This window comes from Lepidochelys kempii, chromosome 5 (genome assembly GCF_965140265.1).
Source record: "Lepidochelys kempii isolate rLepKem1 chromosome 5, rLepKem1.hap2, whole genome shotgun sequence".
NCBI lineage: Eukaryota > Metazoa > Chordata > Testudines > Cheloniidae > Lepidochelys > Lepidochelys kempii.
The window spans coordinates 102,515,799-102,538,645 of record NC_133260.1 but is presented as its reverse complement, the minus strand read 5'-3'; the positions used below and the strand labels follow the sequence as shown (position 1 = coordinate 102,538,645).

The following is a 22,847-nucleotide window of genomic DNA, read 5'->3' as shown; positions in this document are numbered from 1 at the left end:
GGGGCAGCGAGGACATTGCAGTTCTTTTCCTATGTTGCATATGGAGTCAAGCGTAATACTGCTGTATGAAAGTTACCCTACCTTAATTGATGGACTGCAACAGAGATGCTCACCTGTAGTAACAGGATTTGTCTAGAAATAGGTTTCATTAGACATTCTGCTTCAAACGTAGCTAATGTGAAAATAAACTAATGCAGGGGTTCAATAAATGCAATCTATTAGTACTGATGTTTTTGACATACTAGCTGTTATCTCTAACACTTGTCAGTGGTTAGCTTTCTCTTGGTTTCTGATTCTTACAATTGTAAACATTGTTAGCATTCATGTGAACATTGAGAGTTGGGCTCTTAAAGAATTGTTGCTGATTTTCATTGTGCTCGATTTATCAAGGACCAAATGTGTTTCAGATCCACAGTTAGGCCACAAAAGACTTTTGCTGTTAGTTTGCCAATCGTATTCTGGGTAGTGAGTATTCGAACCTTTTTTCTTTTCTTTTCTTTTCTTTTCTTTTCTTTTCTTTTCTTTTCTTTTCTTTTCTTTTCTTTTCTTTTCTTTTCTTTTCTTTTTCAGCTTTGTGGAACTCATTAAATAATTTTCTAACCTAACAATTATTTAAGTAGAACTGTAGTACACAAAAATTGTTCTCTCTCTGTCTCTGTCTGTCTGTCCCTAGGGCTTATCTACACAAATGCTTAGTTTGTACCAAACAGGCACTTACTATCTGTGTGGACCCTGCTGCTATGCACTAAAAGTCTCCTAGTGCCATTCAATCTACTCCTGTTTCAGAGCACTCCGCGGAACTTTTAATGTGCAGCAGCTGGGTCCACATGAACACTTAATCCCTGGCAGGCCAGCACAATGTAGACTTACATCTCAGCTTGCCGCAAAATATGTGTGTAGACAAGCCCTCAAAGAGGAGAGGGATGCAGGGCAAAGGAATTAAATGGGGGAGACTTCATGTTCCATAGCCACTACCAACTCCCACCCCTGCCACAGTGGCTTCTGTTGCCAGTGGCAAGTGACTACTTGAAAGTCTCCCACCTTGCCTCCTTGCTCCTATCGCAGTCCCAAATGTAGCTCTCCTGTACATTGCTGCAGGTTCAATCAGCAATCTGTTAGCTCAGGCTTTTCTGCTCTGTTCCTATGGCACATAGCTCAACTGTGGAGAATACCAGTGGCTGCCCATCCAGATCTGTGCCAAGCAATATGTAGTTTTCTGCTGAGTAGGAGGGGAGAAGAATTTAAAAACATGAGAACAATTTAAAAAACAAATGTGGAGGGGAAAAAATAAGACAAACAATGGGTGAGAAAGGGGACTGGGAAAAAGGAACCAAGTAGAAATGCTGTGTTGAGGTCAAATAAGTCCAATGAGCTCTTCCTGGGAAGGAATTTAGTGGGATTTATTCAGTTTATAGTATCCAAGAAAACTGGAGAGAGGAGGGCTCTTTGAGATCTGAAGGAGTTCAGCCTATGTGCCAATTTGTGTCCCTAATATTTTGGGGCAGGAGGGCCTTCCAACCAGTTCCTCTGAGGCCACTGTGCCATATGAGTTCCCCACATGCCTGATATCCACTAGATAGGAAAGCTCTTCAAAAATTGTTAGAGGAAATTCATGAGCTGAAATTAAGCTGAGCAGAAAGATCCCTGCAGCAGACTTTTCAACACAACTTATATCTGCTTTTAGCTCTATAGGATGGCATGGGGACTTGGGGGTTTCTACAGGCAGACAGCCTCTGCATGCTGGAGAAGAGGGTCCCTGCAAACCCTGATAAGCCAGGCGGAGTGGAGAAAAGGATTAAGTAAGGCCTGGGAGTGGAGTCGGGGACTATTAGATAAATATTTTAAATGTATCCAGTGACAGAAAATCATTGTTTGGGGAGTGCAGTGCAGGTGCTCAGCATGCAATCTTACCATACGTAGGTTGGAAGGTCCCTCTGGTGCTATCTGCAATTTCTCAATCTGGAAATCCCATGTCTCGCTACTCCTCCTGAGTTCCCCATGCAAAGTCTAATTACTTGGGCTTTGCGTGATATGGGATGAATTACATCTAGAATTAGGAGAGTATACACAAGGCATCTAACGAGACAATTTCTGGCCTAAATACCAAATGAAAATGTTATGCTTTTGGCCTTCTGGCAAATGAGTTTTAACACTCAGAAATGGATTTTAAACAAATGCAATTACATAATTTTGTTCTTTAATATTGACAGTTTCAGATAATAAAGCCCTCAGGCAGTGAAAATGCCAAACTCATTTTCATAGCTGCCAAGTTTGGTACAGCTCCATGTGTGATGTTTATACAAAATAGTGAAATAATTTGATTATTTTCTAAATAAGTTGCATATAGCCATAAACTTCTGCTTAAAAAATTGTGTGGGATGTATGTAGTGCTGCTAAAGGGCACACTGGTCCTGCTGTATGAGTTCTTTCTCTTTTTCTCTGTATGAGTTTTCCATGAGATGTGGGACAGACCTGCCAAATTCATAAATGTCACATGAGATGCATGACACTTGGTGGGTCTCGATTTTCGTCTCCTGTGCGCCCTGATCCCAGATGCTAGTAGTTTCTTCTGATAAGGAAACAATATGTCAGAATTTTGAACGTAGCCTTCAGTCTGGAAGGAAATAAGAGTCAAATCCCAGCATAGCTCTCTTTCGATGCCTTTTGACAGTTACAAATGCTTTTCTTTCAAGAAATATCAAAGAATAATCTGGGTTAAATAGTCTTTACTCCAGTACAGATGACATTTCCATACCTCTTCTCATTGTTTAAATGGTTGTGGGTTTTTTTAAGGTACTGGACAAAACCACAGCTTTACATTCTTATTGGCCTTCCCGTTTATTTCACAAGTAAAATTTTCACTCAACTGAGCTCTGCTTGTACTCTAAAGCCTCTGCATTTCAAGCCTCTTGGGGGGCCTGTGTGTGTAGTTTTAAAGGCATACTTCAAGATTGTGCTTGCTGCTTCTTGCAAACGTACAAGAGCAATGTGTGTCTTTTGAAATCTTGCCTCGTGGTAGGATATTGAGCTTGGCTTAAGAACCTAAGAACGGCCATACTAGGTCAGACCAAAGGTACATCTAGCCCAGTGTCCTGTCTTCCGACAGTGGCCAATGCCAGGTGCCCCAGAGGGAGTGAACAGAACAGGTAGTCATCAAGTGATCCATCCCCTGTTGCCCATTCCCAGCTTCTGGCAAAAAGAGTCTAGGGACACCGTCCCTGCCCATTCTGGCTAATAGCCATTGATGGACCTATCCTCCATGAATTTATCTAGTTCTTTTTTGAACCCTGTTATACTCTTGGCCTTCACAACATCCTCTGGTAAGGCGTTTCCACAGGTTGACTGCGTTGTGTGAAAAAATACTTCCTTTTGTTTGTTTTAAGCCCCTTATTTCCCTTTAGTCTTTTGGGTGCAATAATTTTACATGAATACACATCCCTGTTATGAGTTGTGTGATCACCAGCAGTATACCCCTTTGCGTCAGGGACCAGAGATGTAAGGCTTCATCTCCTGCGCTCCCAGTAGTGGCCTCTGTGTGCCATTCAGCCCTCTTGCCGAGAAGCATCTAATTCAGGTCCCTTTTTAGGGTAATGAAAGCTCAGACAAATCAGCCCTTCCTCTGGTCTCTGACTTCAGTCTCCTTTTGCAGCTGTTTTGGAGTGACTGTCTTCTTCCCTAACTTTCGTATTGAGCCCTGGGCCTCTCGGACTGTATCTTCCAGAGGCATCTGTTCTCCTGAAGACTCTGCTTCAAGCCCTTTCACAAGAGTCCCAGTGGTTCCTTCTTCCAGACTGAACTTTTTTGAGGCAAAGGTGGTCTATTAAGTTATCATCTGAGGTTTGTTGGTCCAGCACCCTGTGGCTGAGAAGCAACTAATTAACCACAACACAGGTGCAATAGATGTTGGCTCCAGTTAGTTATCCCTTCTATCCTGTGATGGGGTTTCACCCTATCACAATCCTATTTTCTAAATTAAAAACCATTTCCCCCACTATGAACTTTTCTCCAAAAGATTTGGATCTCTTGTCTACAGTAAAAATACTATTCTAGTTAGAAGTCAGCCTGTTTATACACCTTATTCTTGCTGGATGAAATTTGACGCTGTGGAGAGGGCCACTCTAAGGTCTGTGCCCCCATTTAAACCCTACTTTTAAGTGGTGGTGCTTTCCATGAGATTGGTAGGAAGCTGTTTCCAGGTGTCAAAGTGAGACTGGGAGCAGGAGAGTGCAGCACATGGGGAATGTCCCTTCTGCCTCTGGATTGGATTAGCAGCTCTCCCAGTAACTAGCCTGTTCTTTGGCTGGTGCAATGAGAGCTCCATTCCAATTCCAATCTACTCTAGCCATTGGTTATTTGGAGCTATTTGCAGTGAATCATGTTGTTCAGTATTGTAGCCTGTACTCAGGCACCCATGTAAGTGAGCATTTGAACATAAATAACATTGAATCTTGCTGCTGATATAAAAATATCTTTGAACTAAAAAGACAGCCATTTATGTAGCAAAATGTTTTTACAGGGTATGACAGTTAACTTTGTTTTTATTGCATTTTTTTATCCTACAATATGAAGTCTGGTACTTTTTTCTTTTCAAATAACACACAACATTTTTTTTATATCTAATCAAGTTAAAGATGTACTGACAGATTTTTTTGCTTTGTTTTTGTTTAATGCCCACGCTATACTAGGCACTTTATGAGTAAGTATGAAGAAAAGGCCCTAGCCTGATAGAGCTTGTAGTCTGATCCTAGGGATCTGCCAAGTGTGAAGAACAAATGTGCAATCAATTCACTAGACTTTTATACCTTGAGTTAAGAAAGACCTATCTGTAGTATGTTATTTACACATGGTAGGATGAGACAACAGAGAAAACAGTGAATTTACCATGAAATTGCTATAAAAGAGCACAGACAAAGGAAAAAGTAGAGCTTGTTGGAAAACTTAAGTGAAAACTGGAAATGAACACTTCTGTGAATTTTCTTTCTTCCGTTTACTAACTCTTAAAATTACATTTATAGCTGAGAACCTTTTACCTTCATTGTACCTAAGCAGCAGTTCACTCTAAAAACAGTCATGTTTTAGTAACCAATTTGTGACATGCTTATCTCCTTTCCAGTTACGAAGACATACCGGCAGTAATGTGGAGACGAAAAAGTCACACAACATAATCATGTGTCAGCTGAGTTTGTGACTGCATCTACCTCACCATGTTTGGATGTTGCATTCAGAAAAAAATCGGGGCATCTATCCTTTAATTAAAGTTGATTGAATTTTTTTGAACTCTGTGTGTGTGTGTGAACAATTAGCCTTTTTAAAAAGAAGTTAATGAAAAACAGGTTTTTGGTAAATGAAAACCTATGATAACCAGTTACAAATATATTTTTGGAAAATTGAAAAATAAATACTTTAAAAATACAAAATGGGTCTATTTCAAACACTCTGACTTTGTCTGCACTGGAAAGTTATACATCCCCCTAGCCTGGACAAAGTTATGCTGGTGAACTGATGCTTTATACAGGTAGAGCTATTTATGTACAGGAAGTGGAGTAGTTGGAATAAGGCACCTTTGTATAACTTTGCCCACACATAGCTGTACCAGCACAAATGCTGATCAGAAAAGAAAAAAAAAACCCCAAACAAAAAAACCAACCCTACACTTAACTAACATAGTTAGACCAGTACAGCTTTCAAGAGTAGACCAGCCCTTTGAAATGAAAATAACTTTTCAGCGAGTTCTATCAATGACACCTCGGCAGGGATAGAGTGCTCCGAGGGCGTATATGCACAGCAGCTCCATCCGGACACCCGGCAAGGTGCTCTACGATGTCCTAATTGCTGCCCAGAGAGCTGTAAAGAAGGAGGGGTGGCCCTACTGGCTGCACGGGGATAGTTTAAGGGATCAATTTACATGGGAAATAAAACAGTGTTTAGAGCTGGTTACGGGAGGAGAATAGAGAGCCAACTTAGCTTTCTGGCCAGGATGCCATACATCTACTGTGTATTAATTATGTTGTGTGTGGTCACAAACCATTTAGAGGCAATATGTTCATTCGCTGATTACAAACTAGATTAAAAGTTGTAGTGTAGAGCGAAGGCCTAAGATTAGAAATATATTTTTTATCCTTTTATGTTAGACAGCAGTTAGTGAAATTGACTATACGGTTTTCTGTAAATAGTCAAGCAGTATTGACTGAATAGTACTGTAAACACTTTTAAAAGTTTGCTCTAGCAAGAGGCAAGCTGTGGCTTCCATTTTTCTGCTAAACTCTTGTTCATTTTATTACTTCATTTTCCCCACCAACTGTCTTTGTCCACCTGTCACATGCTGTCTGTAACCTAGATTGCAAGTTCTCTGGAACTGGGATTGTCATTTGTACTATTTGTCTGTACAGTGCTAGCACAGGGGGCCGTAGTGGGGAGGTTCCTAGGTGTTACCCCAAATAACAGCAGTCACCTATTTTGAAGCTGACTAGGTGTCAAATGTGTGTATGATGCCCCTAACTCTGCAATTTTCTGTTCAATATCTTAATACCCAAGAGCCTCATTTGAATTGCAAACTAAAACTATGTTTGTTTTTGGTTTTTTGGGGAGGGGAGTGTAGATAACATTCAAAAGGAAATTTTTGCACTAAATGTATATAATTACCTCCGTCTCTTCTTACTCCACAAACTACATTTGCCACTGTACTTCCTCTTCCTATCCCAGCACTCCTAGAAGCATTAGATGGTAGAAGTGCTAAGGGTCTCCACCAGGAATAATAATATTTATACCTGATTATTTTTTTCAGGTTACAGAGGTGCCAATAATTGTAATTTTCAAAACACTACAGATCAAAAAGTGGCATTGTTTATAGTTCCTTTTTGATATGCTCAGCCTCAAGAGAACCCATTCCCAGGCTAACATAATTCTAGGCCCCATGTTGAACCAATATTTACTTGTGAATTATTTGATAGATCTCAGGAGCATATAGATTGTTGATCTATAACTCATCTGTTTGAAGCCTTTTACTCAGTAGTAGCTCCTCATTTTCCCCTCTCCTCCTTTATGCGCAATCTCAACTGCATAAATGTTGACATATATTTTATAAAATCATAATTTATATTTTCTCTTCAATCTTGCAGACCTTGTAAATCTTTTGAGCATCTCACTGTGGTTGGTAATCTGTGCTACCAAGTACAAAGAAAGAAAATAAGTATGCTGTTTGCTTTCCTTCCTTCGTACAAATAGGCAGTGTTCTGATCGAAAAGTGACAGATTATTGCCAGCAGTGAAAATACAGATACAGCAATAAAGATAACTTTAACAACTACGATAGCAATGTAAGAGAAATACTTGGTGTATATTTATAAAAGTTGAGGTGTGTATATTGCAGTTGGTCAAGCTTTATAAACCTTGTCGATTTCAATGTATTAACACTTCTGAGACATAACAGGTAGTCATGATGTTTGTCTTTAATAGAAAGAACCAGTTTTTCTTTTGCCATAACAGTCCATAGTCTGCCATCCATGCAGTGATGAGACCACTGCTGTTTTCCATTTTCTGGATTTCCTTTTTCCCCCCCCCTCCATGACAATATGGAACTCGATTGTGCTGAGGCCCCCAACTGTTTCGTGGTTTGTTGTATCATAAGCAGTATTTCAGGCTCTAGTTCTTGGAGATATTACATTCTGGATGCAGAGGGAATGTCAGACATTTTATTTCAGCAAGATAACTTGAGTCCAAACCAGTCCTGCCATATCTGCTACTATATCCCCTCTTCTTAGAATTCTCTTTAGGTGACTGGAACTTCTGTTTCTGTTCACTTTGATGCTGATTTAGTAGATCTGCTGTTGGAAACCAGTTCATATATTGTGGCTGTGATTGTGGATTACTGTGATATCTACTTGGGTACAGCTTTGAATTCTTTCTTACATTACTGTGTGGCAACTTCAGATGCATTGGCTTGTTCAGTAGATGAAGGTCACATATGTATATAAAAGTGCTATCAACTCTCATTTTCTTAGTCACCTTGTTCTTTCTCTGACCTGTGATTCTCTTCCCCGCCCCCCCCTTTTGCCTCCTCTGGATTGTTCACACTTTTCTTCCCTGTTCAGCATTTGCACTCTAGGTATCATTATTTCCAAAGATATTCTGTAAAAGATGCTAAAGATGTTTATGATTCCACCTATCTTAGCTCTCCCTGATATGTTGGCTTTCCTTTCAAAAGAAACTTTCTCATTCCTGTTATTGTCTTTAAGATAATGAGCCATAAAAACTGAATGGCATTTGTTTTAAGCAAGCTAGTTGCAGGACTCTGGTTCAGTGTGCGCTAATCAGTATGGTCTTCTCATATGTTGCAATAATGTGACATCTTGGCATCTCCTATATAGGTGGCCTGCTCATCTCATACTATCAGCAAAATTATAATCATGTAAATCAAGTTTGAAAGTTGTAAAGAACCTGCTGATAGAAGCTCAGTAATTTTAGTCATCATCCCAGGTGGGAATTTTTTAAATTGTTGAATATAAAAACTGTTAAACACTGCATATTAGTAGAAACTTTTGGACATACAGATCATGCACATTTCCTTATTTGTTTATAAACCAACTAAGCAAATGGTACAGCATCAGTCAAAGCAATAAATCATAATTGGGTGTGTAGCAAGATCAGATTATGTGACAGATCAGAAAAAGTGGGCCAAGCATTCATACTATAATTCACTTTTTTCTTTTAATTTGTAGGGCCTGTGTTTGCGTCGAAGGGTGGGTGGGTGGATGAATATGGAAGCCATGTAAGGTACTAATCTTTTAGCTTCTTCTGAAATGTGTAATGCAAAACTTTCCATTTCTGTAAAATAGCTTGCATTTTAAGACTGCCAGATTCTCACTACTCAGTGCTTTTCCTGCAAGGATCAATAGTTTTACGTAGTTATTCATTCAGTTTCCTAAATTTCTAAAACTGATTTTTGTGCTGAAATCTCCTCCAATAGTTTTACTATGTTCTCACTCTTGTAATCTCTTTTCCTAAATAAATGATTAATCTTCTGGGAAACTGGAATCAGATGTTTTTGAACTGGCTGGCAGTATTGTATAAAATAGCTTCCAGAGCAGTCGAAGGTCCAAATATCTCTTTTGTGCAGCACTCTTGAGTTATCATTCCTTTGTCTCAAAAATGAATTCCTTCTTGGGATCCACTCTTAAGACTGCTACATTTTAGAGAAACAAATTTAACCTGGAAGACTTTATTAATTTCTCACCAACATCAAAACTCCCTCCAGAGCAAAGTTTCAAACATTTGTTAATTGCTTGAAAGATGCTGTCCGTCTTCAGTAATGCTTAGCTATCTGAGAAGCTCTAGTTTAGTTTCAGTTCATAGAATCATAGAATATCAGGGTTGGAAGGGACCCCAGAAGGTCATCTAGTCCAACCCCCTGCTCGAAGCAGGACCAATTCCCAGTTAAATCATCCCAGCCAGGGCTTTGTCAAGCCTGACCTTAAAAACCTCTAAGGAAGGAGATTCTACCACCTCCCTAGGTAACGCATTCCAGTGTTTCACCACCCTCTTAGTGAAAAAGTTTTTCCTAATATCCAATCTAAATCTCCCCCACTGCAACTTGAGACCATTTACTCCTCGTTCTGTCATCTGCTACCATTGAGAACAGTCTAGAGCCATCCTCTTTGGAACCCCCTTTCAGGTAGTTGAAAGCAGCTATCAAATCCCCCCTCATTCTTCTCTTCTGCAGGCTAAACAATCCCAGCTCCCTCAGCCTCTCCTCATAAGTCAAAAGTTCTGACCATACTACCAAAATGGTGCTTATTAGGTATTGTGAGTTTATCTACCAGGCTTACCTCTACTCCTTTGGCCTTCATCCAACTTGAATTCTCTGTTGCATTAGACTTTTAGGGTGAACAAAATATTGGCTTGACTGCATTATGCACTAATGACTATTAATGGATCTCTTGGGTTCAGTGCTTGGTTTTTATCACCAGTCTGTCTTAATGAGCGCAGTTCACTACCATTCATAATAGTCTCACTTATGATCCCATCATTGCTCAGCATGAAGATGATTCACTGCTCGGTTTCGTAGCATTAACAAGATACTTTAGCAAGAATTTTTCTTTAGAATGAGGTGGGCTGTAATTTCTATAGTGCATTGAACTGGGACTCAGCAGACCTGGGTTCTATTCCTAGCTCTGCCACAGTTCTGCTGGGTGACCCTGGTCAAGTCACTTCACTCTTTCTGCCTAGTTTCCCCATCAGTAAAATGGTGGTGATGTTAGTGACTTCCTTTGTAAAGTGCTTTGAGATCTGCAGATGAACGGCTACATAAGAGGTAGGACTGTTATCATTTATTCTGACTCTGAGAGTCCAGTAATTATATCATGTGTATCATCACATCTACCTAATATCTCGTTTTAGATTTTGAAGAACTTAACTCCAAACCTGATATGAAGAAAACATTGCTCCCAGCCTTGTCATTTTAAATGACTGATGGCAGCTAAATTGTTCCTCCAAATAAAATGCTCCTGGCGGCTGTGTTTGGTAGGGAGGGAGTCCTTGCTTTGTGATAAAATGTTGCCATTAGTGTCTAATGGAGTCTTAATTAATGACTTATGGGAAACATTCATTTTAGTTCTATAGGTGGATTTTGGGGCTTAATTTATAAATGTTTTAAAACCTTTTGAGATCCTTGGGTAGTGTTTCTTAAAAAAGAGAGAGAGAATATTTACAATTCTCTACTGGGGGACACTGTCTAATAAGATCATGCATGAACTCCAGTTAATTGAGAATGTTGCTATATTCCTTGTGAGAGGGCAAATTATCAAAATGCACTCTGACCATTTGACCACTGGCTGATTACTAGTCCAACAAAGTATCAGTTATAGAATCAACTAAAAATTAGATAAGATGAAGTGTTTTGGGTTGTTGTTTTTCTTAATGGACATAACTGACCTTTCAACCACTTACCGTATATATATACTTGCCCATTAGCCAAGATGGAGAGGTAAAAATGGCAAAAACTCCATGACCCTTTCATAAGCAGACCCTATATTTTAGGGGTTGGCAAACTTTGGCTCCTGGTCCATCAGGGTAAGCTGCTAGTGGGCCTGGATGTTTTGTTTACCTGAAGCATTCGCAGACACGGATCCCCGCAGCTCCCACTGGCCACAGTTCACCGTTCCCAGCAGATGCTCCAGGTTAGCAAAACTTCCTGACTCACCAGCGGCTTACCCTAAGAGGCTGGGAGCCAAAGTTTGCAGACCCTTGCTATATTTTTAAAGTTGGCATCACAAAAAACACTCAAGTTTTGCTGGAATTATTTTAATGTAATCTAACGAAAAACCTGTTGTTATTATCACCTTCAAAATTATAGTCAGTGTTTTAAATATCCATTTACTGATATTAAAGTCTCATATTATTCTAAGGTACTTATTTAAAAAGTCTTAAAATCCTTCAAAGTCCGAAACAGTTAATTAAACTCTGCTTCAGTCACAGCTGTTACCTGCATTGTCATCGTAGATGTTGGCAGTGTCATCTTCAGACTCATATTCCTTCTCATTATCAGCCTCTGTTGAGTCATCATCAGATATGGCATCGTCTTCTGACCCGTCAAGCGCATTGCTGATACAGCATTTCTGAAATGATTTTTCTGTCATTTCCAAGGGAATGGACTCCCACGCGTCCTTGACCCACTGGGCGACCAGATTGATTTTGGCTTCATAAGATTCCTGCCTTTTGTCAACTTTGCCATGCCTGAGCACATCCATTCAGACTACATTTTGCGTAGCCTGTCTGTAAAGGGTTTGTTCAGGCAGATGTCAAGTGGTTGTAGAACAGAAGTTAAGTCTCCAGATATTACAGGCAAAGTAGTTTTCATTTTTTTGGCCACATTTTTCACCTCATCCATCTTGTGAGCCCTGAACATGTCCCAAATGAGCATAGCAGATTTCTTGAAAAGTGCTCCTGGTCTCTTATCCCACACTTTTTTCTCCAGCCATTCAATAGTCCCACTTTCATCCATCCATCCATCCCTTTTCGTGTGCATGTACAATGACACCAGCACGAAATTCCATGTTTTTAGGCAAGGTTTTTCTTTTAAAAATAACAACAGGAGGGAGCTTTGATCCATTGGCCAAACATGATGAAACCAAGGTAAAATTGATTTTTTTCATGGCCAGTGGTTTTAATTAAAACTGTTTTTTCACCAACACCTGTTACCATTCTGTTGCTTGGAAGATCGAATGTCATCGATGTTTTGTCCATATTTTCTGTTTGTTCAATTCAAGTTCAGATGCATATTCCTTTCAATGTTTTATAATAAACCTTTGGGGAAAGGTTCGATTTTTTTCTTCCAGATCTCTTGGCAGCTTTTGCGCTATCTTTGTTTGCTGACAAAGACAGAGACCATGATGGTTCATGAAGCGAGTACACCAACCCACTGATGCGACAAACATTGACGGCTTTACTGATTTGTATTTGTCATCTTTTGACATTTGCAGAGCACGCAGACAAATTCCAGTTCTAGTGACAACGTACCCATTTTGTCAACATTCAACAACCCAATCATTGAGATCTTTCTTCAGCTCAGGAAATGAAGCACACCTCGTTGGACATTTTTTTTCTTGCTTCTTGGCATGTCTTTTAGTGTTGTTTTATTTTTTCGCCGTTCTCTTACTTTCTTCTCATTGATACAGAATTCACAAGCAGCGGCGCAATTATTGTTTGCTTCTGCATATTCAACAACTTTAAGTTTGAACGCTGCATGATAAGCAGACTGTTTTCTTTTGATTTCACAGTTGTTCATTTTAAATACTAGTATGAAAATATTAGAAAATAATAATTTAGTTATAGATTTTGTAGGACTTTATGTAGGAATGTCACCTGCTTTATCACTGTCAAGTTATTATTGTTCTTTGTTTATTTCAAAGCAGCCCTGTAGATTGGCATGTCTGGGCAATAACAGGCTATTTCAATTTTATTACAGAATCCATCGATTCTGTGTGTTATGTTTTCAGATTGGCTCGAGACTCATGAGGTCCATTGGTAGAAATGCATGAAGAAATCAAATTACACAGTAGCAGACTGACACCAGTGCCATAGTACTATCGTTCATTGTATTTTTCTGATTGGCTCGTAAGGTGAAGCATTTTGTGAAATGCATGGGTCAAATGTCATGCAGGTCTGCAGCACTGCTCTTTTAGCATTCATTTCAAGCCAATCTAGTCCACTAAACAAATACTTTGCAGCTTTAAAAGGCTGCAATATTGACAATAAAATTACTTTACAATCAATATAAGTACTCACTATAAAAATAATTATAATATAGTCCTGTAGTAGAACAGTACTAGGAAAAGCAAACCGCTAGTACTAGGAAAATTGAACTTTAGGGAAGCACATTTTTTAAGTGGTTTGTTTACATGGACATGAACTGAGAAAAACTGTATAATTGATATCCATACATTTTATTTACATTAATACTTCTTTTATCTCAATGATAACATAACAAATATACAATTTAAGTAAAAATTAAAATGTTAACAAATTTTTAAAGAAGTGACTCCAGAATTGATGTTCCATCATCAGCGATCTACAACAGGGGTTGGCAAACTTTGTCTCCTGGCCCGTCAGGGTAAGCCGTTGGCGGGTCGGGACGTTTTGTTTACCTTGAGTGTCCGCAGGCACGGAGCCCCTCAGCTCCCAGTGCCCGTGGTTTGCCGTTCCAGCCAATGGGAGCTGCAGGAAGTGGCGCGGACTGAGGGATGTGGTGGCCACCACTTTCCTCAGTTCCCATTGGGTGGGAACGGCGAACCACGACCACTGGGAGCTGATGGGCTCTGTGCCTGCGAACACTCCAGGTAAACAAAATGACAATGTATTGGATATTCAATTCAATAATTCAGAAGAGCTTAAAATCATCAAATTTTGGTGTAGACCTGTTGATAAGCCGACCCCGGCTCTTTGATGCTTCACTTTTTTTACCAGAAAAATTTGGCTTATGAACGAGTATGTATGGTATATTCCTGATCATGCAAGACGCTTCTTATAGACCTACAGAGAGATGGCCTTCATTGTACAGAATCTTAGTCTGTACAGTTAGCTTTTGATGAAGTTGCTTCAGGCAAGATCATCATGCCTCTTATATCTAGACAAAAAAGCACAAGTTTTCAACTTGGCTTTTAGTGTTTATCAGATGAAATCATAGTCATATGTTTCAATGTTTTATGAGCTTTTACACATATGAGGTTTTGTACATCATTTTTTAGTGTTCTGCATGAAAGGTGTAATATACAGTAAGTGGACGGTGCAGGAAGCCATGCATGCCTGATTAAAGAAAATAAAGTTTTTTCCCTAATAGAAATGAGGAATTGTACAGAAATACATACATTCCTTAAATATTACATATCTAACACTGCTGAAATCACTGAGACCTCATTATCTGCTAAGTACATGTTAGTTACTACCTGTCATCTTAAACTTTTTTAAATTAAAAAAGATAGTGATATAAAGTCAAGTACTTTAGGTTCTGAATTTTAATAATCTTTTTGAAGTTTTCTTGTTTTCTTTTCAAGTTGCACATCCTTTGGGTCGTACACTGTGGGTGGGTGTGTATGTTACATATATGTTTGTTTAATATATATTATGCATGTGCACGCATAAACAAGCAGCTTTTGGGCTGAAACTTTACTCACTTTCAGTATTGAATATCCTCAAATTTCTGCTCACACCAACATCTGGGGTAAGCTTTCCTTAATAACAATAACTGTTGTTTTTGTACTGAGTTCACTCCCTGATTTCTTCATTCTGTGCTCTCACTTAAGTCACAGCATAATACCTGTGGATGTAAATGGGACTAGGGTCCAGCCCTAAAAGTACCCTATGCTGGGGGGTGGTTTGTTTATTTATTATTTGTATTTTAGTAGTGCCTAGAGAAGACAACCAAACTCAGAATTCCAGTGTGTTAAGGGCTGTAAGGTTTCAGAGTAGCAACCATGTTAGTCTGTATCTGCAAAAAGAACAGGAGTATGCATCCAATGAAGTGAGCTGTAGCCCACAAAAGCTTATGCTCTAATAAATTTGTTAGTCTCTAAGGTGCCACAAGTACTCCTTTTCTTTTTTAAGGGCTGTAAGAGACAGTTCCTGTCCCACAGAGCTTAAACTCTAAATAGACAAGACCAAAAGGTGGGGGGAAACAGAGGCACAGATCCGCTTTCACAATGTTACTAACATTTCAATTACAGTGAAAATGGCATTGTATGCTTTTTCCATAACTTACATGAAATCTGCCATATACAGGTCCCACAACAGTTTGGGTAAGGGCCTACTGGAACACAACGAAGGAGCAAAGTAGTTTGAATATTGCCCAGTGGTTTGCCTAAAATTATCCCTATATGAAACAGTACAGAGACCACACAAACTTCCACCTAGTATGTGATATTTACGGAGGATGCTGTGACTGACCACAGGCTCTTCATGGCTGTCTCCTACTCTCTTCTACTCGGAGAGCCAAAATCCTCCTTTTCACAGCACTCCCAGATTTGAAGACGCACAGTGTGTGCTCTTTTAACCCCTTGGCGCATATCAGTTTTTTGTAGTCTAGGACATCTAGAGTAGATTCTGGCTTCTTGTCTGGTGTTGGTGTATATCTCTAAAGGTTGTCAGTAAATATTTTTAGCACAGGTTGGTTAAAGACTGGGTGTGAGATTTTCAAAATCACTTAAATGAGTAAGGAGCACAAGTCCATAAAAGTCAATAGGACTTGTGCTCTTTACTCACTTGGGTAGGATCTTCAAAAGCACCTTTTACTCCTCCTGACTCTGCATATGTAGATGCTGTGCTAAACTAAGAGTATGTATAGTATAAATAAAGTGTATCTCTAGTTTTATTATCTGAAAAGCAGCAGTTGGAACTAAAAAAACATTTAAAGTAATTACACAGTCAGGTTCCAGGTGAGGCATTTTTCATAATGTGCTATAAAGGATTAAAAGTATTCTGAAAAAATGTGAAAAGAAATTATAAACTGAAAGATTTGTGTTGGGTTCATTAAATGAAATCTAATTAAGGTTTTTTAATGTATTTTCTTACTTAATGGAAAAAGTACTGGCATGGATGTGCTCTGGTGGAATGAAGAAAGAATAGTCATGTCTAACACAGAAACACCTGTATGTGAATTAAAATGTTTAGCAGACTTTATTAATGGGGAAAACTTAAAAAAAAAAGAAGTACAAAAATATCTAGAATTTTGAAATGCTTTATATGTTGAAAGCATTCTACCAACACTAACTCATTCCTCCTCATAACACCCCATCAGGTACGTGGGTATGTACTACCCATTCCCATTTTCAGGTAGGCTGTGACCAGAGTCCCCGAGAGCCCCGCTGAGGTCACTCAATTAGGATGAAGTTCAAAGAATGGGGCAGATAATCCCCAAAACTGGTGGATATTCCAATACTTAGTTTTACCAAACTAGTGCAAAACAGCTTCTGTAACAGCGTCTGATTACCCAGAAGCCAACAATCCAGTTCCTTTAAAGCAACCCAGCCTTAGGCCTCCACCCAGACACCCAAGGCAAATATGATGAGGATTACTGAAAATCTTATCCATCATATAAAAAAGTTCTAACAATCCCAAAGGATCAGACGCATTATCTCCCAGGTTAAGGAATATTCCAGATCTTACGCAAATACATGCTTGCAGCCAATTCTTATTAACTAAACTAAAATTCATTAAAAAAGAAAAGAGAGAGTGTTGGTTAAAAGATCAATGTACATACAGACATGATTACAGTTCTGAGATCAGATCCATGGTAGAGATGGTGAGTTTTGTAGTTGCGAAGAGTTCTTTCAGAATTAGTCCATAGGATATAGTCCAGTGTCCATATTCAGGGTGATCCAGGGTAGGGAGATCTCAGCCTTATGCCTTAAGCTTCCCCTGCATGAATCATCAAGCAGATCTAAGATAAAAAGTATCAGGACCCCAGACATTCTTATACAGTTCCAGGCCTTCTTTAACAGCTCGGAGTCCTTAGGCAAACAATAGGCAATTATCGAGATTTTGAAGTAGACCTATTTCCTAAGCATCACTTGTAATTAGCTACAGGGATTAACATACGATAATTTATTCATTAAGCAGTTTATCACAAACTTTAAAGAGACATATAGACAATGACATTATTTCACCCAAGGTTCATCTAAAGGTTGTTAATCCCTTTTGATCTCTGAATCAACAGCTATAGTGATAGACAGGAACTGTCTGTTTACATGGCTAACATCTAACAAGATATGAGTACACACATACAATTAGTATCACCTCTAATTCTCTAACAATACAGGTTTGCATTCAAACTTTTAGCCCATCTACCATGGAATGGCCCTAATTACCATTTGCATACTTTTCTAACATGTCTCTAAAGGTTGGCTCTGGGTCATTTAGCCTGTAAGCTGCTTAATCCTTTCTGGCCATGCGTCACGCTTTTTGAATCAGATTTGTTGCAATTATATAACAGTGGGAGTGTCCCTCTTGCTGCCCCCTCTTCCAGACCTCAAAGGAAAACTCAAGGAATATGAATCCTCACAAAGGAAGAAACCAAAGAAAAGGATTTATGTAAGATCATGTGAATTGAACCACCAAGATTTGTGCAGCTCTAGTTTTAGATATAAATCCAAATATGACAAAAGTTTATCCTTAGAAGGATAATGTGGATCTGTTTCTGTATGTCCTTCACTTGTTTTAGACTCAGGTTTCTCGATGATGTTACTGAGAATTATGTGATGCTTACACTCTAGTTATTACTCTACTAGTGATCTCTCCCCATTCTTTATATTTTAAGTTACTGATGTAGTATGTGATGCTGCCTCTTTAAAAAGTACTGTATGTGAGCACCACCCTTTCATATCAGCAGTGAAAGCATTACATGCTGGGAAACTGAAAAGAAGAAATCTGCCTGAACCACAATATTGAACCTGCTCTCCCCAGCTCCTCTCTAAATTTTTTAGAAAAGCTGGGATCCACATCCAGATTCATTTGTTGATGTCATATGTTGTGGCTTAGTTCTATCTAAGAAGCTGACTCAGAACACCTGGAGTTTGGAGGAGTAAGTCTCCAAATCTGGATCTGTACTCTTACAGTTGAGTTCTGTCTATATAAAAAGCCATCCAGTAAATCTAGCAATATAGCTCTGTCTTCCATATTAGCTCCAGTCTCTCTTTGTAACTTTGTACTGTGTGTCAGCCTTACCACTTCCATAAAACTTTTGTTAAATTTTGTAGTCAGTGTATCTGATTTTTGGGTACTGGATAGACTGACAGAAGAAAGTAAGTTGCAACACTGAGAAAACAGTAACATAATAGATAGCCGAAGAGTAAAATTCATTCTTGAGTGCATGTGTGCACACAGTTCCAAAGAGATTATTGGAACTGGTTCTTTGATAAAGAAAATGTCTCATTTCCCAAAGGTGAGATCTGTGTAATGGACCGTGGCTGTGTAGATACTTCCGTTTTCAGTGGGGATTGAACCCTGGAGATATTTACCACCAAAAGCACAGGCCTCTACAACTAGAACTAAAGGAGAACCCCTACATAACTGTGGGGGAAGTAGCTGATTGCATGGTCACTTTGGCTTGTTACTTGAGGAGGTTATGTGTAGTAAGCAATTGTATTACTCATGGACCATCCTGATGTGTTCATGGGCACAAGTCCAGGGAGGAAGGTACATGCACACAGAAATGCGTGTGTCTTGAAACCCAAATTTGTAGGTATCAGTTTGGGTGTGTACAAGCTCAAGCTGGGAACACACTCTTGAAAATTTGTAGGTTTTCAATAGTTAAGCCTAGAATAACACATGAAATGTGTATTAGAGTGTCCACTATCTTTATATTGTATTTATTTCCAGCCACAGCAGATCTCTTTGAAGTGCAGAGTTTGAAAAATTTACCTCACACCGCCTAGCCCCAGGACTAAGCCCAATGGCTAGGGGGGGAGAAGGTGGAAGGAGGGGGGATAGGTGTGCTGCTGTGTATCTCTCCTTCCCTCTAGTGGAACTTCCTGCTTTTTAACAGAATAAATACAGTGTATTTGATGGACAGTATGTTACCATTAACTTTCTGTTGAATTACTGTTTTTAAATGTAACTTACTAAATCTTTTGCTTTTTTGTGCTACCTTTCCCATCCTGGCCTCACTCCAGTTTTTCTCTTTCATGTTCTATACCAGATCATAGTATATTTTTCTACATTATTTTGATTGTCTGTACCCTCTTTCCCTTCTCTCTCAATCCACTTTCTTATGTTCTTTTCTTTCCTTACACTATGTGCTCCACCTTCTCCCCTGTGCTTTTTCTCATTTGCCCCCCAAAATCTTTTCTCTCTCCCCGCCCCCAAAACTCACTCATTCAGCTCTACCAACCTATTTACTTATCTGTAGGTCTTTAAAAAATTACTAGACACTTAACTGACAGAGGATTACACTAAAATGAGAGGCGCAACTGTCTGGAAACAAAGCTCAGTGATGGTATCTCCTCCCGACTCTCAAATATCAGGGAAAAGGGAAAGTGCTGGGATTCCTATCAGGGTATTGTCTCTGAAACACTGGAGCTTAGATACTATGGTGATGAGTGGCAGTTTAAAACCCTGTTTGAGGGCTTCATCTTTGGTAGCCCCTGCTTTGTAGATGCCAGATAAATTTGAAGCTTTCCAGCCATTTTCAGGTTGCTGGAAGTAAGGATGAATATTTTTACAGGGCGTGCAAACTGCGTCCCATGCTCACCTCCTGACAGCTGCAAGGATGGTTGTGCGAGAATCTGATCATTTACCATTTCCCATCCCTCTGATTTTTGATCTTCCTCTTTAGAGAGTAGTACCTGTGCTTACTTCAGCTGAAGAGTACTTAAAAGTGTATTCTTGTTAAGCCAAATAATTGGATCATTATCACTAAAGTTGTAGAAAGTAGGGTCTATGGGTGGATTTCATTTCGCACGCAGCGTGGCATAGTATAACTGCATTTCGTGACACCCAAATGCCAAAGATGCAAAAGAAGGAAAAATTGCTGTGGTCCCTTCATTCTGTTTTGTTGCTACAGCTTGATTCCTTTTTTTTCTTTCTTTGCAACTCCACTGGTTAGAGCAGCAGGTTCTGAACCAAAGGTGTGACCCAGCAGTGCTTTGTTAGAGATGTTTACAGGACTGCCTGCACCAGCTGAACAACCAGTAAAATTCCACTGTTGCTAAGATCCTGTGGGAACACAGGGCTGGGGAGAGGAGGAGGGACTCTCACCTTTCTTCCTTTTGCTGCATCTACTTCTGCCCCCTACCCCCCAAACACAGCACAGCTCACAAAGGCCTGTGGCATATGGATGGTAGGGGGGTGAATTTTCAGCCATTTTGTGGATCATAGAGGGGGTGAAGTTTGAGAACCACTGTACTAGAGAACAAATTTCTCCCTTAAATTGCCCATCTTTAGTGCATGCTTAGGACAGTTTTAAATTGTAGATATCTATACTTCTGTTTGTGTTTTGTGTTTAACTTTTTTTAAATTTTCTAAAGTATTTTTTTCCCCTTCAGCTGATGGAGTCTGTGTGTTTAAATGCTTGGTTAACAGAGACACTGAATACTGTCGTGTGGGCAAAGAGTCTGTCCTAATTACGCTGGGGTACAACAGTGCCTTACTCCAATTCAAGTCACATTCTGGTAAGTGCTTGCCGCATCACAGACATCTTGCATTTCTGAGAATCGTCTTTCTCTCCCTTTGCTGCTCTATGAATATGTTTACTAAAACTCCTCCTATCTTTTCCCTCTGTTCTACATTATCTATTACATACTGCAATATGTTCATGATCCATGTGACTTGACATATCACTCTCCGGTTCTAACCAGCGATTGACATACAAGGCAACCATTTTCAAAAACACTACCAGAAACCCATTCTTATTCTTGAGGACAGATAACAGTTGAATATGGTACTCTTAGCATTTCATCCTTGATAAATGTAAGACTCTGTGTGTAAGAGCCAGCAATTTTTTAATTGTCCTGAAAGCTGTCCTTACCTTAAGGTTAAGCTCTTCATCTGTACAATTATGTCATTAAATAGTTTTGTAATTCAAATGCTTTTGAAACCAGCAATTCCTTCCTGTTTTTAGCTTTTCTACCAAAATATAAGCATCTATGCGCATTGGTATACTGTAACGTATACCTGCAGTCTGTATGTATTCTGTGTCTGTACATTAGCTTGACTCTACTGATGCTGAAAAAGAATCCCACTGTCGTTCTTTTAAAAAATCATTTATCAACTGCATTTAAGTGAACTTGTGAAACTTTAATAATTGCAATTCCACTTGACCAAATTTATCCTAGTTCATTTATTCTGAGGAACATGCATTTTAGACCAAATGTAATTATGACATAGCACGAATAGAATTCTCGCTCTCCTATCGCATACCCAACACCATATACAGGAAAAAAACAACTCGACTCAACACATTCAGCCAGCAATTTGGACTGAAAATCAACCGCAGTAAGATAGATTCCATGACCTTTAATAGCGCCATCACCAGTACGGATAGAGGATTATGTTTTCACCAATGTAGAAACATTCACATACTTGGGCAGCACCATCAGCCAGGACGGTGGAACAAACCAAGACATCCGGAACAAAATCAGTAAAGCCAGGAACACTTTCAGGAGCTTAAATACAGTCTGGAAATCCTCAAAATACAACACCAAACCAAACTCAAGATTTATCAGAGCTGCGTACTTTCAACACTACTTTATAGTGCAAAATGCTGGGGAATGAGAAAGTATGACATGTCCAAACTGTCATCATTCCATACAACCTGCCTCAGAAAAATCTTCTGTATCTTTTGGCCCAGAACAATCTCAAACCAAGATCTTTTGACACTGTGCAGCCAAGAGGATCTGAGCACCATCATTACCAGGAAGTGTTGGAGTTGGATTGGCCATGTGCTTTGGATGGAAACTGATTCCATCACCAGAGTAGCAAAAAGGTGGACACCTGAAGGCAAGCGAAAATGAGGCTGCCCGAAAATAACATGGCAAAGAGCTGTGGAAGCCGAGCTGAAAAACCTGGGGCACAGCTGGGGACTCACTGAAATAGTTGCCAGAAACAGACAGGAGTGGAGGAGCGTCATAGCTGCCCTAAACGCCAGAGGCGTAGTGGGAAGATGATGATGATGAATAGAAGTCTCCTTTTTCTAGATCACCTGGTCTTTTGTCAGGTACCACAACCATTGTCACCACCACCACCTCCTGGCAGGTTTTAAAAGTGGTGTATTATTAGATCATCTCACTTGCATCTATAAAGGGGAAATCATTCTTACATCCTCCTACATTGCTAAAGCAACACAGTTACAATGTAAAATTATAGCTCGGTATTGTTTCCCACAAAATGGTGTCACAATTGAGAAGAAATAATACTTTTTAAAAAATGAAAATGCCAGAACAGTGTTTATAGAACAATTCAGTAATAAATGGGGACTTGACAAATAATCAGAACCACTGTATGGATAAATTATTAGATAAATCTTCCGTGTCAGGATTTGAATAATTTATTTAAAAATCCTGACTGTTCTTGACCTTTCCCAGTGTTTGACATTATACAGTACACCAATGTAAAACCACACTTTGACCTTTCATAGTTATCGGTTTGCTAAAGTTCCTAGCTGTTTAACAGATCTTTCCATAAATAATCTGTGATGTACATCTTGAGGATTTAGCCTGACTAGTTTTTTTCTTTTTTTAATGTTTTCTGTATTCCCTGAAGTGTCTCATTTAGTCATTATGGTTCCAATTCTGGTGGGCATTTTAGGTTTAGGAGATCAGGGCACAAGGAGTCTGTTTTTTCTTCTACTTCCCTCTGCTGCAGACA

At 39.3% G+C, this 22,847-nt stretch overlaps 1 protein-coding gene across 3 annotated transcripts in view; it reads left to right on the top strand.

The window, feature by feature from the left end:
* LOC140911696 (histone-arginine methyltransferase CARM1-like) overlaps positions 1-22,847 on the top strand; it is a 144,955-nt gene that overhangs the window by 31,039 nt on the left and 91,069 nt on the right. For 2 of the 3 annotated variants that reach the window (XM_073345237.1, XM_073345236.1), the window contains exon 2: positions 20,528-20,653. The exons of the other annotated variant lie outside the window; for it this stretch is intronic. In XM_073345237.1, coding sequence (XP_073201338.1) covers positions 20,528-20,653 — 126 coding nt within the window. The remainder of the gene's footprint in view (positions 1-20,527; positions 20,654-22,847) is intronic. 3 annotated transcript variants of the gene reach the window in all.